The 15,830-nt window shown below is 33.3% G+C and overlaps 3 protein-coding genes across 4 annotated transcripts; 1 reads left to right on the top strand and 2 right to left on the bottom strand.

Annotated features, from left to right (window-relative positions):
• The first annotated feature begins 2,767 nt into the window (after positions 1–2,767).
• Positions 2,768–3,454, top strand: LOC108904140. The gene has a single exon (XM_018706567.1). It carries the CDS (start codon positions 2,768–2,770, stop codon positions 3,452–3,454), a length of 687 nt encoding a protein of 228 aa, XP_018562083.1.
• Positions 3,455–7,051: 3,597 nt separating this feature from the next.
• LOC108904141 (interleukin enhancer-binding factor 2 homolog) lies at positions 7,052–9,107 on the bottom strand. 2 transcript variants are annotated; one of them, XM_018706569.2, is made up of 3 exons: positions 9,022–9,107; positions 8,643–8,940; positions 7,052–8,132 (listed from the first exon to the last, which is right to left on the bottom strand). In XM_018706569.2, exons 2-3 carry the CDS (start codon positions 8,934–8,936, stop codon positions 7,245–7,247), a joined length of 1,182 nt encoding a protein of 393 aa, XP_018562085.1. In that variant the 5' UTR covers positions 8,937–8,940; positions 9,022–9,107; the 3' UTR covers positions 7,052–7,244. The 2 variants fall into 2 exon arrangements, with proteins under 2 accessions (XP_018562085.1, XP_018562084.1); XM_018706568.2 differs by having other exon boundaries at positions 8,643–8,950; positions 9,022–9,101.
• Positions 9,108–13,021: 3,914 nt separating this feature from the next.
• Positions 13,022–15,669, bottom strand: LOC108904139 (angiopoietin-related protein 2-like). Its single transcript, XM_023454305.1, has 4 exons — positions 15,588–15,669; positions 14,988–15,189; positions 13,416–14,930; positions 13,022–13,333 (listed from the first exon to the last, which is right to left on the bottom strand). Exons 1-4 carry the CDS (start codon positions 15,637–15,639, stop codon positions 13,123–13,125), a joined length of 1,980 nt encoding a protein of 659 aa, XP_023310073.1. The 5' UTR covers positions 15,640–15,669; the 3' UTR covers positions 13,022–13,122.
• Positions 15,670–15,830: the final 161 nt, after the last annotated feature.

The following is a 15,830-nucleotide window of genomic DNA, read 5'->3' as shown; positions in this document are numbered from 1 at the left end:
AACTGTCAGCCTGCTAAACAATACCTAATTGTAAGATATAGTAGAACCGTTTTAAGATTGCCATTACGTCACGTGTGTGTCCTAATATCAAAGACAGTCGTTGCGGACATGTATTCATTATTAAACGCCCTAAAAAGAGATACAATGATGGAATAAATGTCTTCATAGTCTCAATCTATCACAGACAACCGTTCCAATATTTTATGTGTATTAGAGTGAAACAAAATGGAGGACATTTATTGGGTATTAATTTTAGACTATAGTTTGACTAGCGCATTTAAAAACAGAACCGACACTCAGATTAAAAATTTGACAGTTATTTTGATCGTGTCTCCATACTAATTGTTATACATATTTTCTGAGTGTTGAAATATCGATTTTTTGGCATATTTTCATATCCAGTAACACCAGTATTAAAATTTGCATGAAATCCAGATTTGGGAATTGTCAAGATGACATTTCAATTATATGAAAACAGTGACTAATTTGACTAGGATTTATCGTCTTAGTTCATACGAATATTGCTTGCGACACAATGGAAAAGATACAGCGGTTTTAGTTTATTACTTACTGTGAAAGAAAATCGTATTGAATTTGTTCCATGAATTGTAAGTACAGTGCGACCTAATTCAAATGAAAACATATTTATTATCTGATTTATTTTGGGTTTTTTCTAAAAGATGGAGCAGTAAAAACTCTATTCTGGCGCAAAATATTAGAATTTGTTTTCTTTGTTCAAGACCGATTTCGAATTGGCTATGAAAAATAATTTAAGAAAATGAGTAATTAATTTTACGTATTTAAATAAATAGGTAAAATAACAACGGAAAATTAAAGCATTACACAAAAATTAAAACAAGACAATACAATTTATTTTAATCTTTAAATCACTATCAAAATCACTTTTGAAATCGTTTACAAATATTTTTTTCATGTAATTTATACAGACATTATTTGATTTAACAAATCTATTTAACTTTGATAGAAAACTGATATGAGTGCTATGAAAAACAAATTATTTTTATAGTTCAAACCCAAATTTTTACGCACCTTGGAACCTGGTGATGAAAGAATGGAAGTCCTTGAGAATAGAAATCTTCTAAAAACTATTATATTCAGCGATGAGGCAACTTTTACAACTAATAGTGTATTCTAGTATTGGGCTACAGAAAAACCAGTCAGTTATTAATTGTAAACGACTCAATAAAACGATCATCAGCCCCTTCTTTTTTTGGGATAATATGAATGGCGTACAGTTTTTGCAGTTGAACTTCCAATACAAGAAAAAGCAAGTCTTCATTTTCAGTTAGATGGATGTCATGGTTACCAAATGGTTTCATGTTAAGTTTCCTAACCGATGGAAAAGTAGAAATAGCCCCCTAATTAGATGGTTAGTCACCCAGGTTCTCAGTCTTAACACCCTTGGACTTCTTTTTATGGTGTGTCATAAAATCCAAGGTTTATGTCACGCAATAACCAGGAAATAGAAAAGAGTTGTGTGCAAGAATCATGCAAGCTTGTGAAGAAGTTACCCCGCAACAACTACATGATATTCAAAGAAATATTCGTAAGGGATTTGAAAAGTGCGTCGAAATTAACGGCAGCCTTGTAGAAGTTACAAAAATTTAAAATGTCATTGTATTGTGATGTTAAATTTATTGTATTATTGTATTAAAAGCGTAAAATTAATTTCTCATTTTTTTTTTAAATCATTTTTCATAGCCCAACATTTTTTTTCAGAAAATTATTATAAATCCCCCATTATTACGTATTTATTTAGGAAATTTGGCACAAAGCCATTTTAGGGGATGCTGAATCCAGTGGCGTAGTTAAATTTGAAATAAAAAAATCCTAAACAAGTTTTTGTAAAATTTGACATTGAAAAAAATTCGAAGTAGGCCTAGAACATAGAAATCAAATTTTAATATTGTGCGCCAGAATAGTTTTTACTTGTCCAACTTTTAGAAAAAACCCAAGATAAATTGGATAATAAATATCATTTTTCTAGGCCTCTTTATCCCACTAAAACCTTGACTTGGATTACTTTTACTACTAGTCCAAGCATTATAGAGAAATGCTTACAGAAATTATTACCTGGACAAAAAAAATATGACCGTATAGAAAATTAAATTTTAAATTGAGTTTCTTGTTCTTTAAACTCGATCCAAAATGGCGAACATGGTTAAAAAAAATCGCAAAGTTGCAAAAAACGGTTTTTCTAAGNCAAAGCTTAAGGTTAGGACAAAAACAAGGTTTGTGCTTATGTTCATGCTGCATAAACTCGCCTTATGTTTAATAAGGAGAATAATAGCAAATCAAAAAGATATTGTTCAGTGTCACAATACAATAGTCATACTTACAAATTAAAACTTTGTATTATTTTACTTTCCGAAAGGAAAACTTACAAAGATATGAAAATTCAAATAGAAAATAGAATAGTTTCAAAATGGCACTACATATTTTTTACAAGCTCACACATAACCACAATTCACGTGTAATTGCTCTAACTTTTCAACAAATAATTTCATATCATGTGATGAGAATTGCAAGACGAATCTAGGTATATAGAGTGCAAATGCCTAGGCCTAAAGCATTAAAATTTTTAATCTAATATAATTTTATAGCCGAGTATTCATGAGAACTTATTAGGTATTCTTGAATGTCGTATTAATACTAAAATACTCTCACTAGTCTCTCTCACTAAAACTCCTAAAAGTGATGAACAATACTGTATTTTTTGTACCATTAATTGCATTTTTGTATAGGCATGGAAAGCATAGAGCTAATACCTGAAGAAGAGACAATAAAGTTCTTCGGAGATGTGGACCTAGACCATATCTACAAAAGGGACGGTATTATAGAAGGTTACAAAGACGAACCCCTTCAAGTTACCTCCGAAGGTAGTCCCATACAAGTCAAATTATACTCCCGAACCGGGAGACCCGTCACTAAACTCCAAGTCAACACAAACGAGACTGCGTTCAAAGGAATCAACTCTTTCGTTGTCAAAAACGAAAAGGACGAATCACTGTTCACTATAACCGATCCTGTATTTACATCTTTGAAAAACGGGAAAGGTCTCTCATCGAGACGTATCCAAACCAACAAAATAAGGAGTCCCAGCGACGAAGACCTCAAAATCGAAGGGGGGGACCTGAACTTAAAAGGGGCCGAAGGCACGAAAGTAGAAGGAAAAGAAATAATTTGGAGCGCCGGTCAGGACATTTTCCTAAGCAGTAACGGTTCTATTGTACTTAACGGACATGAGGGGGTATATATAGACATTAACAGACTACCGATAGCTCAACTAAGCAATAACAGGTACCTGACCGGGCAGTTTAAAGTATGCGTCTGTGTGCCTGGCGGAAAGCTGTTCAGAATACCTATAATTAATCCGAATGATAGGGTGTATTGCCACCACGTTAATATGCAGCATAATAACCCTTGTATATAACTCCTTATAGAATATTTGAAGTGTACATGGTGTTTTGAAACAGGTGCCATAAATCCAGGGGCTGAAAAAAGAATAAAACGATTTTTTCCTTTATGCCATGGGCCTAGAAACAGGGCGACAAACATGACTTTTCTCAAAACAAAAATAATTAAATGGAAGAGAAGAAAAAAATTGTTTTATAGTCTTATGTTCTATTAGCCTAAAAATTTATGCCAGCTTTCTCAAAGTACCCAGTAGATTTAACAGCCAAAAAACTTGATTTTTGCTTGTAGATATTTTTTATTTTTTTATTTATTAAAATGATTTCATGCAGTTTAAAGTAGTATTTTTGTATCTACCTGTCTAAGAGAAAATTAAAGTACCTAAGTTGTTTATGTTTTTTTAATTTTTTATGTTTCTAAAAAACAAACATCACATTAAAAAAATATGGCCCATATTTGTGTGTTTTTTTTAATGAAATACTCTATACAGTGATTCAGAATTTATCCAAAAAAAAAATAAAAAAATTGGATGTGCAGGGGGCTTACAAATACAATTTTGTAAAACAAAAAAATTAAAAAGAGCAATTCGAAAATAATTTAAAAATACACTTGCAAGGCACTGTAAAATATTCGTGTATAGCGACCTCAAAAACCCCGTGGTAACGAGTTTCGGGTAAGTTTATAACGAATTTTCACAAAACTCCAGGAGACAACGTGGAAACCGGCCACCCTGGGCACTAGGTACCTTGGAGACCGTTGCCGTCGTGACATTCGTGTTCAGTGGTCCCAAAAACCTCAAGGTAATGAGTTTCGGCTAAGTTTATAACGAATTTTCACAAAACTCCAGGAAACGACGTGGAAACCGGCCACCCTGGGCACTCGGAGACCATTGCCGTCGTGATATTCGTGTTCAGCAACCCCAAAAACCCCTGAGTAGCAAAATTGAACTAATTTCTGTCAATATTTTCCAAGTTATATATTTTTCATTTTTTAACTCTTCGTGATGCAATTTTAAATATGCATTTTTGTTATGCACCGATGCAATTTTCATTTCTCATTGATCAGGTAAGGCCGTTTTTAGTGTTTTATTTCCTCGACTATTCTAATAATCATTCATATTACAATTGCGAACGGGAGAAATAAGAAGAATATTTTGTTTACTAATATTATTGCATGGCATTTTGGAGACCTTTTGAAATGGAACAAAACAAAATACCACCAGACAATATTGAATTAGTAGAATCGATTGTTGATGAAACAGATTTAGAATTTATAAATAAAGATCTACATGTTCAATGTCAGCATCTCATTTTAAAGATTGTTTAAAAAAGGAAGAAAATGAAAAATCAGATAATGAAATTACAAGTAACATTCAAATATTATCAAAAGTTTCAGTGTCCACAATTTTTCGTGTCATTAAACAAAAAATTAAAAATATCGGTGACATGACGAGAGACGTAATTCGGCGGACAATTTATAATTTATATATAGAAAATTGAGGACATAAATAATTAAAATATGTTGTTGGCCAAATGAACATATAATAGAGATTTTCTACACATTATATGCAAATTATTTTTTACCTTTATCAGAAAACTTTTTATAGGGATGCCCATGAAACTTAACTTTATTGCCAGGCGTTTTTATACATGTACAACTGACTTCGGAAAGACTATAACAGTAGATTGGTTTACTGAGGTTTAGACTTTTTTCATAAATGTGTTGGATTGAAAAGTAAAAAATAAAAAATAAAAGGGAGAAAAAGAAGAAGAGGATAAAGAGACATATCTGCACACATTAGAATTAATGTATTTTTCAACTGTCATCCTGCTAAATAGTACCTAATTGTAAGACATTACTTACTGTGAAAGAAAATTGTATTCAATTTGTTCCATGAATTATAAGTACAGGGTGATTCGCTATATTTTGACCCCCCCATTAACTTTTTTGTTTTAAGAGTTATAAAAAATAAGTCTAATCAAAATGGCCGCGGATGTTAACTTTGTTCATTTAAATGGAACACCCTGTATATTTTTACATATTTGGATAGAACGTTTCCTGTCAAACAGTCATACAGGGTTTGTTGGGCCCATGTCTAAAAATAAACGAGATAATATTAAAAAACGAAATGAAGGTTTTTTATTAAGAAAACAAGATATTTTGTAATTGTTAGACCACTTTCAGGCATTTCTGCCTTTTTTCCAATTACGTAAGGATTTAGATTTAGTTGCAATATAATTTCACATATTGGACATTGATATAGTCCAAAATGCATATTTTAACTAAATCTCACTAATTAGGTCGTGTGGGGCCTATTTACTTATGGACAATGTTATATGGTAGGCTGTGACAATCACAGGTAATGTTATAACAACATTGTTATTGTTTTTCAGTTTGTATTAATTAAATGGGTTACACAAAAGTAGCAATTTGAAATTAGGAATTAAAATAGAGTAAGTTCTTACTCTATTTTAATTCCTATAGTATTTCAATTTTCTACTTCTGTGTAACCCATTATAATTAAATAATAATACAAACTGTCAATCAATAACAATGTTATAATGACATTACTACCTGTCATTATCATGACTTACCATATAACATTGTCCACGAGTAGTTGACCTCACACGGTCTAATTAGTGAGATTTAGTTAAAATACCTATATGCATTTTGGACCGTATCAATGTCTGATATATCGAAATATATTGCAACTAAATCTAAATCCTTACGTAATTAGAAAAAAGGCAGAAATGCCTGAAAGAGGTATAACAATTATAAAATGTCTTATTGTCTTAAAAAAACCTTTTTTCGGTTTTTAATATTATCTCGCTTATTGTTAAAAATTGACCCAACAAATATGACTATGCTCGACAGGGAACATTCTATTCAAATATGTAAAAATATACAGGGTGTTCCATTTAAATTAATAAAGTTAACAACCACGGCCATTTTGTTTGGACTTCATTTGTTTTCTACTATCATTTTCAAAAACTTCATAAAAAATCGTGCAAGTTTTGTATTTCACATTTTTTTATAATTCTTAAAACAAAAAAGTTAAAGGTGGGGTCAAAATATAGTGAATCACCCTGTACACATACTGTTAAGTTGGACAAAGCACACTTCAAATTTCGGTGAGTGCGTAATGTTATTAATTTTAGAGCTGTTCTAGAATTTTTCTTTTTCGGGTTTATGGTAATTGTGACAGGAACAATAATTTAGAACTATAAATGTATTTAAAACGTTAATGAATTTTATAAAAGACATTGTATTTTACAGCCCTGAGGATGGTGTAAAATAACACCGAAACGTTAGCAATGGTTTAAAATATTCTTTTACTTATTGATCTTTATCCCCCTAAAACCTTGACTTGGATAACTTTTACTACTTCGCACGGAATTTTGAGCGTTTTTGCCAACTGTGCGTCGGTTATCAGATGGCAACACCAGGATCGTCCATTCCCGAAATATAAAAGACAACCCTCATGTGTTTCTAAAGGTCAAAGGTAGTCTCCTTTGAAATATGACCCCCATTAAAGTTGTACCCAAATTAAAAAAATATTAAGAGATTTTTCTATTATCAACTTTCAAGTGGACAGACTAGAATAAAATGACTGACAAAAGTGTGAAAATTTATTAACTATTAATATTATTAAGAAATCTTTTATTCTTAAGAACATAAATTAGGTGGAACATAATAAACTAAGGATACCTACGGTAACAGAAGTATTACGTGTACCCACATAAAATAATTACAGATTCAATCACAATACAAAAAAAAATTACGGATAGAAAAGCAAAAACTCAAACCTCTCACGTCTCTTGAGTTTCCATACTTTCGTCACCTTCGGCCTCCATATCCTCGTCTTCATCTTCGCCCTCCTTCTTCTCCGGGGGGTTCTCGTACGCCTTATCCAAGGGCGACACGACCACCCCGTCCCACACCGACATCTCCTTAGCTATGGAACTGTTCCCTTCCAAGCCCAAGATGTGTTTGTATCCCCCGTGCGACAACACCCGAAGCAGGGTCTGCGCGGTCAGACAGCATATGTCCTGCTGCTCCAACGTCATCGCCGTGTGGATTCTTAGACTGACCCCTTCGCAAGGATCCGTAATTCCGGCGGAACCAGGAAGGAACAACCCGGCAGATAGCAACTGGAAGACACGACGGAAGGCGACGTTTATAGGTAAGGCTTGTCTGCTGGGGTTGTGCATTATGGCAAAGTGCGCCAGCAAATCGAGCATCCAAGGGGTCAGGGGTTCGAAGCCCTCAAACCTGTTACGGACGTCCCTTAATAGTCGGATCAGGACTTTTATGGAGGAGTGATGGGCGTTCTCTTCGAACCACCGGCTGTGACGAATCGATGCTAAGTGGCTCAACATGATTTTCTGGTCCAGGTGGATTTCCGGGTCGAGTTTTCTGATGTTGTGATGGAGGGTGGTCACCATTACTCTCACGCAAGCGTAAGAGTTGCTTATTTCGATGCCCCTTTCGTTCGTGGTGTGGGTTAGTTGCTCACCTTTAGCGACGATTTCGTTTTTCATCAGGTTTTTCAGGTCGTCTTTGACCTTGTTGCCCAACGCTTCGACTGCTTCTCGAGTCGGTAAAGTTTTGAGTATAACCACGATATCGGCTACGTTATGCCCGGTCACCATGGTGCCTTTTTTGAAGGAGCCCACTTGGCGGACTTCATCTAACTGCTGTAAAAAAAGTACATGAATAGACTTTTATGCACCGGAATTATGACAATTTAACGCTGATGGAAAGAACTTTTTGCCTTTCCTTGACATATTTAGGATTTCCAGTTAGTCTTGAAAAATTATTATTTGATTTAACAAATTAACCTAATAATTTTTGCTTTTAAAAAAAAGGAAACCTCTATATAGGAAGATTTTTAGTTTAAAAGACAACAGCAATATTTTATTTTAACCAGCCAAAATTTTAAAAATATATCTTTCAAACGATGTAAAATTTATGGACAAATTTTATTTTGGATCTGAAAGGGTTCAGTTTAAAAGATACAGTGTGTCAAAGCTGAAATTCCTAAAAACACATTTTAATTTATCAACTTTTGTTAACCTTTAAATTAAAAGAAAAAATCTAAAATATCGTCTCTCACTAGTCCGAATATTTTGATAATCCCAAGGACAATTTGAACTACTCCGGTTCTAATTAGTTAGGATTCATATTTATAATCACTTCGTACTTACACAAGCATCAAAGTTCCCCGGGGCAACTACCAGATTATCCAACACGGTCTGAATCTTAGTAACAAGATTTAAAATGGCTGTCTGCTCAGCTGGTGTCGGAGACAGGTCAGCATTACGCTTCAGCAGGGCTTGTGTGAATATAGTCTCATCAGGGGCTGCCTTTACACGTGGGAAAGATAATTCACATAATGCCAAATCAAATGGATGTCGGGGTAAGAACATTTTCACTTTGTACGGTGGTCTGCCGATGCCTCGGTTCATGCCGCCTCTACCTCTCATGCCTCCTCTAGCCATTTTTCTAAAACGCACTTAAATCAAACTCTTATAATGAGAATATCAACAAATAACATAGTATTTACTGATTTAAATAAATACTCACCTAAAATTCGTTTAACGTTAATAAAATTTCTAATAGCCGGTCACGCACAAACCAAACACACAAGCCCTCTAAAATCAATATGGCCAGCACACCAGCAGGTCTCTAAACTTAATAAAATTAAAATCACTAGTATTATATGCGGGAATTTCAAAATTCTTGTAGTACGGGTAATTGAAACGAGAAATGTATTAGTATAATACGGAAGATGAAATGAAATAATTAAATGCACACGTATATGAATTCTAATAACTGCTACCACCTTTTAATTGTTTCACATTCCTTCAATAAATTAAAATTAGAAAAGGCAATAAAATTTATTGGTAAACTGAAAGCAGATCATTGAGGGTAGTTAACAGTTATCTTAAGTCAACTCATTGCAGTTACTTGTGATTAGAACTATACTTTCTTTTTATACTTATAGACATTAGAATATATTAAAATATTTAGACAGTAGCTGAACATGTAGTTTATTAGTATTAAGATTATAACAACTGTTATGTCTGTAGAGGGGACACAAAATAATTTGTGATATACCTGAATATAAACATCTATATCTAGACAATATTTTAAAGTTACTATCATGGGTCTTCATAATAAGGTATTGTTTCTGTGTCTGGAAATTTTGGGGAGGGGTAGTTTTCTGGATAAGTACGACTCCTAGATTTTACCATCATAACTGTCTTCTTCAAAGAATAATTTCCTAACCAATGTTCCCAGATAATTCCTCTGAAGTAATCATTTTCGTTGGGTCTTTTGTAATATATGCCATTTAGATTTGATTCAAAGCACCTGAAAACANAAATGATTTTTATAGAAAGAAACTGCTGACATTTTTTCACGAATTTAAAAAAAAATGTTTTTCTACGACCTTCTGGAGCCAAGATAATTCTTTTACTTAAAAAAAAATTTTGAGGACGCAATTAATATTTTACCGCGATGCGCTTTATGGAGGTTAATATTGAATACTTATATTTAAAAAAAAAAAATAGTAGGATATGTTTCCTTGATTTTTAGTATTAGTAATTGAGTAATAAACTGGAGCGTGCAAGGGCTGAGTGCGTCAGCTGGAGCGGACGGAGAAGTAGGGGAAAGCGGCACGCGCTCTTTCGGAAAACTGATGACGTGCAGTCTAAATGGCTAGCGCTTTCAAAATCTTTGATATCCTACTAATTTTTTTTTGAAAATATAAGTATTCAATATTAACCTCCATCAAGGGAATCACTGTAAAATGTTAATTGCGTCCTCAAATTAAAACAAAAAAAATTTTCTTGGCTCCAGAAGGTCTTAGAAAACATTTTTTTTTAATTCGTGAAAAAATGTCAGCAGTTTCTTTCTTTAAAAGTCATTTTGATAAAATAAAAATTGAAATAGTTATTTGAAAAAAACGCCCAAAAAAAGTGCAACATTTTCAGTCATTTTTTGATCCTTAAAATTAATAAAATCGTAAACATTTTTTAACAGCATGATAATATAACTCTTTACAAAGAAAATAAACCGAAAATCGTTACTGTAGGGCTATCCGCTGAGAAGATCTAGCCAATTTTCGAGAGCGCCTTTTTTTCAAAAAATCAATATATCTCGAAAAATAATTAATATATTTAAATTTTTCAAAAATGTACTTTTTTGGCTTACCGCGGGCTATGCTTGCAGTAAATAGCAAATATGGGAATGTAAATGTAAACGAGTTAGAGAAGAAGAGAAAAGAGCAGATTTTTAATGGTTTTTTCGATATATCTCGAAAAGTAACAAAGCAATCGATACTTACAAAAAATCAGTCGATAGATCTTCTTAAAACCTACAACTTTCTCATTTAAAATTTTTCAATAGGTGCTATATTTTTGTAGTTATTTTAGAAAAACCATTTTTTGCAACTTTGCGATTTTTTTTAACCATGTTCGTCATTTTGTATCGAGTTTAAAGAATAAGAAACTTAATTTAAAATTCAATTTTCTATACGGTTATATTTTTTTTGTCCAGGTAATAATTACTGCAAATTTAACGTTAATCCTCGACAGAATGCTTGGACTATACCTCAAACGGAATTTTGAGCATTTTCGCCCACTGTGCGTCGGTTGTCAGATGGCAACACCAGGATCGTCCATTCCCGAAATATAAAAGACAACCCTCATATATGTTTCTAAAGGTCAAAATGTGACCCCCATTAAAGTTGTGCCTAAATTAAAAAAATATCTATAGAAAATTTTCTATTATCAACATTCACGTGGACAGACTAGAATAAAATGACCGATAAAAGTGTGAAAATTTATTAACTATTAATATTATTAAGAAATCTTTTATTCTTAAGAACATAAATTAGGTGGAACATAATAAACTAAGGATACCTACGGTAACAGAAGTATTACGTGTACCCACATAAAATAATTACAGATTCAATCACAATACAAAAAAAAATTACGGATAGAAAAGCAAAAACTCAAACCTCTCACGTCTCTTGAGTTTCCATACTTTCGTCACCTTCGGCCTCCATATCCTCGTCTTCATCTTCGCCCTCCTTCTTCTCCGGGGGGTTCTCGTACGCCTTANTTAAAATCACTCAAGCATTAAAGACACTTTTAAATGCTCTAATAGTCTTCCTACTTAAAATAAGAAATAATTTTGATACTGTAACTTTTTAAAATGTTTGTTAAAAAAATTTCAAATTTCAGTACATATTTTGAAAAAAAAAGAGTGAAAATGATTATAGAGTTTCAGTGCTTTCTATATTGTATTAGCTGTCACGGTGAATAAAAAAATATTACAAGTAAATAATTTTACTAAACCCATCTGTGATAAATTCTTGTAATAGAGATTTATTATGCAACTTTAAATTTTTCGTTGTGTTGATATCCATGAAATGATTCATAATTGCAATTGTCAAAATTTATTCTACAAAATCTTTGTCGCGACATCTATAGACTCTTTCCCCAACTTGTATATCCATCTCAAGTCACGTGGTTCCCAGAGTTTCCCCATTTTTTCAAGTATTCTCGGGCCCTGGTATTCTGTTAGCTGTGGTTTTACCATGTTTTGTCGTTTTACCGTTTTGTATTTAAATATTTAAATCAAGGGTAAACTAAAATTGGGTCTATGATTTAAATTGACGTTTTTTGCAATATTCTTTAATTGCCGTAAAAAATGTTAATAGCAGTGTATAGGCGAGTTTATGCAGCATGAACATAAGCACAAACTTTGTTTTAGTAATAAGTCTAAAGTTGAGAGCTGCTTTTTTTATGGGAGCGTTTATGCAGTGGTTTTAGAATTAAGCATAGTATTAGGCCTATAAAAGTGACCTTGAAAGTTCCAATATTTTAACTTTTATGTCTATGCTTATGTTTTGGTTGATTTTGCGCATGCTCAGAATGCAAATAAAATAACATTCAGTCATGGTTGAATATAACCCATAGATATAACCCATCAAAGCAATAACAGAAGTTACAAGTGTTAAATATAATGATAAAATATTAATTATTTTTCTGTTACTTTCATTTTTGAAAAGTAGTAAGGTTAGAAAGTACAAAATACAAAATCTCAACACTCTTCTATGGTACAAAATGTCAGATTGCTTTGGATTAAGGTCCGTTTGCTTTGAACTTTTTATTTTACAATCCTGTACGCGTTGAACGGGTGATTGGTCAATAGATATGTAATTTTATTTGTTCACCAATAATGGTTGGTTTATAAAAAAGTATTAGTCCTAACTTAGTCTTAGTATTAACCTTAATCTTAGTCCTAATAAGTTAAATGTACAGAATGTAATGTATCGGTTTATAAAAATCCCTAGTCGTAAGGAGGTCTTAAGACATGACCTTGAAAGTTCGCATCTTTTAATTTTTCTAGGATTAAGACTAAGATCTGAGAAGNTTGAGGGAAGTTTACCAGTTATCTTAAGTTAACTCATTGCAGTTACTTGTGATTAGAACTATACTTTCTTTTTATACTTATAGACATTAGAATATATTAAAATATTTAGACAGTAGCTGAACATGTAGTTTATTAGTATTAAGATTATAACAACTGTTATGTCTGTAGAGGGGACACAAAATAATTTGTGATATACCTGAATATAAACATCTATATCTAGACAATATTTTAAAGTTACTATCATGGGTCTTCATAATAAGGTATTGTTTCTGTGTCTGGAAATTTTGGGGAGGGGTAGTTTTCTGGATAAGTACGACTCCTAGATTTTACCATCATAACTGTCTTCTTCAAAGAATAATTTCCTAACCAATGTTCCCAGATAATTCCTCTGAAGTAATCATTTTCGTTGGGTCTTTTGTAATATATGCCATTTAGATTTGATTCAAAGCACCTGAAAACAGTTTTATTTTAGGACACAATTTATTTATTACATTATTTTTTTTATTTGCTTTTTCGGAAGACATTTTTTATACCTGTTAAACCACCAACCTCCTCCATAAGAAACGGCACACGGACAGCACTCTGGTGCAGCATCATTGATTTTGTCATAAGTACTAAACTGTGAATCGTTGTGACCGGAAAATGAATCGGTAGCATTACCTGAGTACCCACCAATGGTTAGTCTATAATTATCAGCTTCAGGTGATATCCTAAATGTATTGTACTCTGCCCAGGCAGAATGGTTTTCGAAATCTTCCAATTCAATCCTCAGAGTTAAACTGAAATTATTTGACAAACTGGACAAGAAATCGTTCCCCATCCAGAAGTCTCTATGCAAGTTTCCGAAACCGTATTTGTAGTTATCCCAAGACACATTGAAATTATTTTGGACATTGTAATTGTCTCTTCTTTGCACAACAGTCCACCAACCGTCATCACGTATTTCACAGTACCGTTTGTTGAAAAATAATTCTGTATTTGTTCCTTCAACATTGTTTCCAAATATATACACACCGCTACTATCGTCTCTGTCCAAGTCCTCGCAGGATGATTTATTTTGATCCATTATTGGTGTCCAAGTTGGTAGTGGATTATTTGTTTCAATTGAATTTTCAAATGATTTAGCGTTAGTAGTTTCGTTGATTCTTCCTTCACTGGTGCCATGAAGGGTAGAAGATGTAGTAGCAACAGCAAATACATCAGCATAAGTAGATTTCTGTTTAGTTGTTGAATATGTTGGAGTTTGTGGTGTAGCTAAATTGTAATACGTTTCCGGTTTAGAGCCACAATATCTTTTAGTTAATTTATTAGATATGCTCTCAAAATGAGCCCTTTGTTCACTGAAATAGCTGTCCAAAATTAGGTTTATATGTCTTGTAATTTCTTGAGACTGTCTACCAATGGAGACAACGGGTTTGCATTCAGAGCTATCTTTGGATAATTTTTCAAAATGAGTGTTTTCTTTATCTAGGATTATAAGAGAAGTGTTTTCTATTCTGATAGATCTATTTAGAATTTCTTCCAAGGCTTGGTTTGTATGTTTACAAGGCAACATGATCTTCCTGATTGCTTTTCTCAAACGCTTCTTTTGCGACTGATTTTTGGCATCGATTTCTACACCGCTTCCTTCACTGACATTCAGATAATCACCATCGTATTCAGAGTCATCGTCTTCGTCTCTAGTACTACTGATATTGTCAAAGATCACATCAACCTTTGAGGATATATCATTTAAAAGATCTTCTAATATCCTGGGAGTGTTACACTTTATCGTAAGCTTAGGCTTCTCGTCGGTGACCTTTTTCAGCAGGTTATTTTGGTTCAAGATCAGGAGTCTGTCCAACTTCTTTTCAACTAATTTGATGGAGCTTAAGATGCCTCTAGTAGCAAATTCGTTAAATAAGACATCTTGGCTCTTTTTGGAGTATACTGTTGTGTCTAGGTTGCCCACGGAATCTTGAATACTATTCAGAATCTTCAAAGTGTTGTCTAGCTTGTATTCCATGGCGTTTATTTTGCCGTCGAGGTTAAGTACTTTTTCTTGACCCCTGCAACAAGGAAAATGTTTTATGATTTGTAAATGTAAAATAAAGATTGGTCATTACTTGCTTATTATATCCACTTTTCTATCCAACGATGCGAGTTGTTCATTCCAAGCTGACACGTGTAACTGGAACGTATCCCACACGTGGGCTCTCTCTTGTAGATTGTGGATGTTGCTGTCTATGCTAGCTAAAGTGGACGCGGTGGATGAAATTCTTGGTTCTAAGGAGGTCAAGAAGAGGGTGTTCCATTTTTCCCATTGATCTAAAATATAGGGGTAACATTAATATAAAACTACACTGTCAACAGCAGTATTTTGCAACGCCCTGAACAAATGCCATTAAAATATAACTACTGCTGTGAAAGAGAATAATAATTGTGATATTTCACGGTTATACCCTTAGGTTTAAAGAATATTAATCTCGAAGTCCTTTATTACCTAATAATTTTGAAACTATTTTACAATGAACCTGAACCTGAATCTGATTTGTCAAGTTCTGAGATGGCACAATTCGGTCTTCCATCATTTGTGTCGCGTATAGAATACTTTTTTCTTTACTGATTTATCAGATGTTGAACCCACTTACGCTTACGCTATTTTGAACGTACATAAGGAAAATAACTAGCACAATAATTAGTGTACAATAAACAAATCACAGTACCTGACAGCACCTTGATGGTGTTCTTCATGGTTCCAAATTCCGCCTTCAGCATGTCCGTCACGGCACTGGTAGGACTGGGCGGGACACACAGAACACACCGTAGACAAACAAACACCAATATTCGAACCACCTTTGCCATAATCACCGATTAAGCAATTCCGCCGCATTCGATAAGTCCAATCGAATGGACTTGACTTAGAACTCGGCGTAGAGTGTTAACGCACTTCTTCAAGGGCACATATG

This window comes from Anoplophora glabripennis, unplaced genomic scaffold (genome assembly GCF_000390285.2).
Source record: "Anoplophora glabripennis isolate ALB-LARVAE unplaced genomic scaffold, Agla_2.0 scaffold151, whole genome shotgun sequence".
Taxonomy (NCBI): Eukaryota; Metazoa; Arthropoda; class Insecta; order Coleoptera; family Cerambycidae; genus Anoplophora; species Anoplophora glabripennis.
This window is presented reverse-complemented; position numbering and strand designations above follow the sequence as displayed.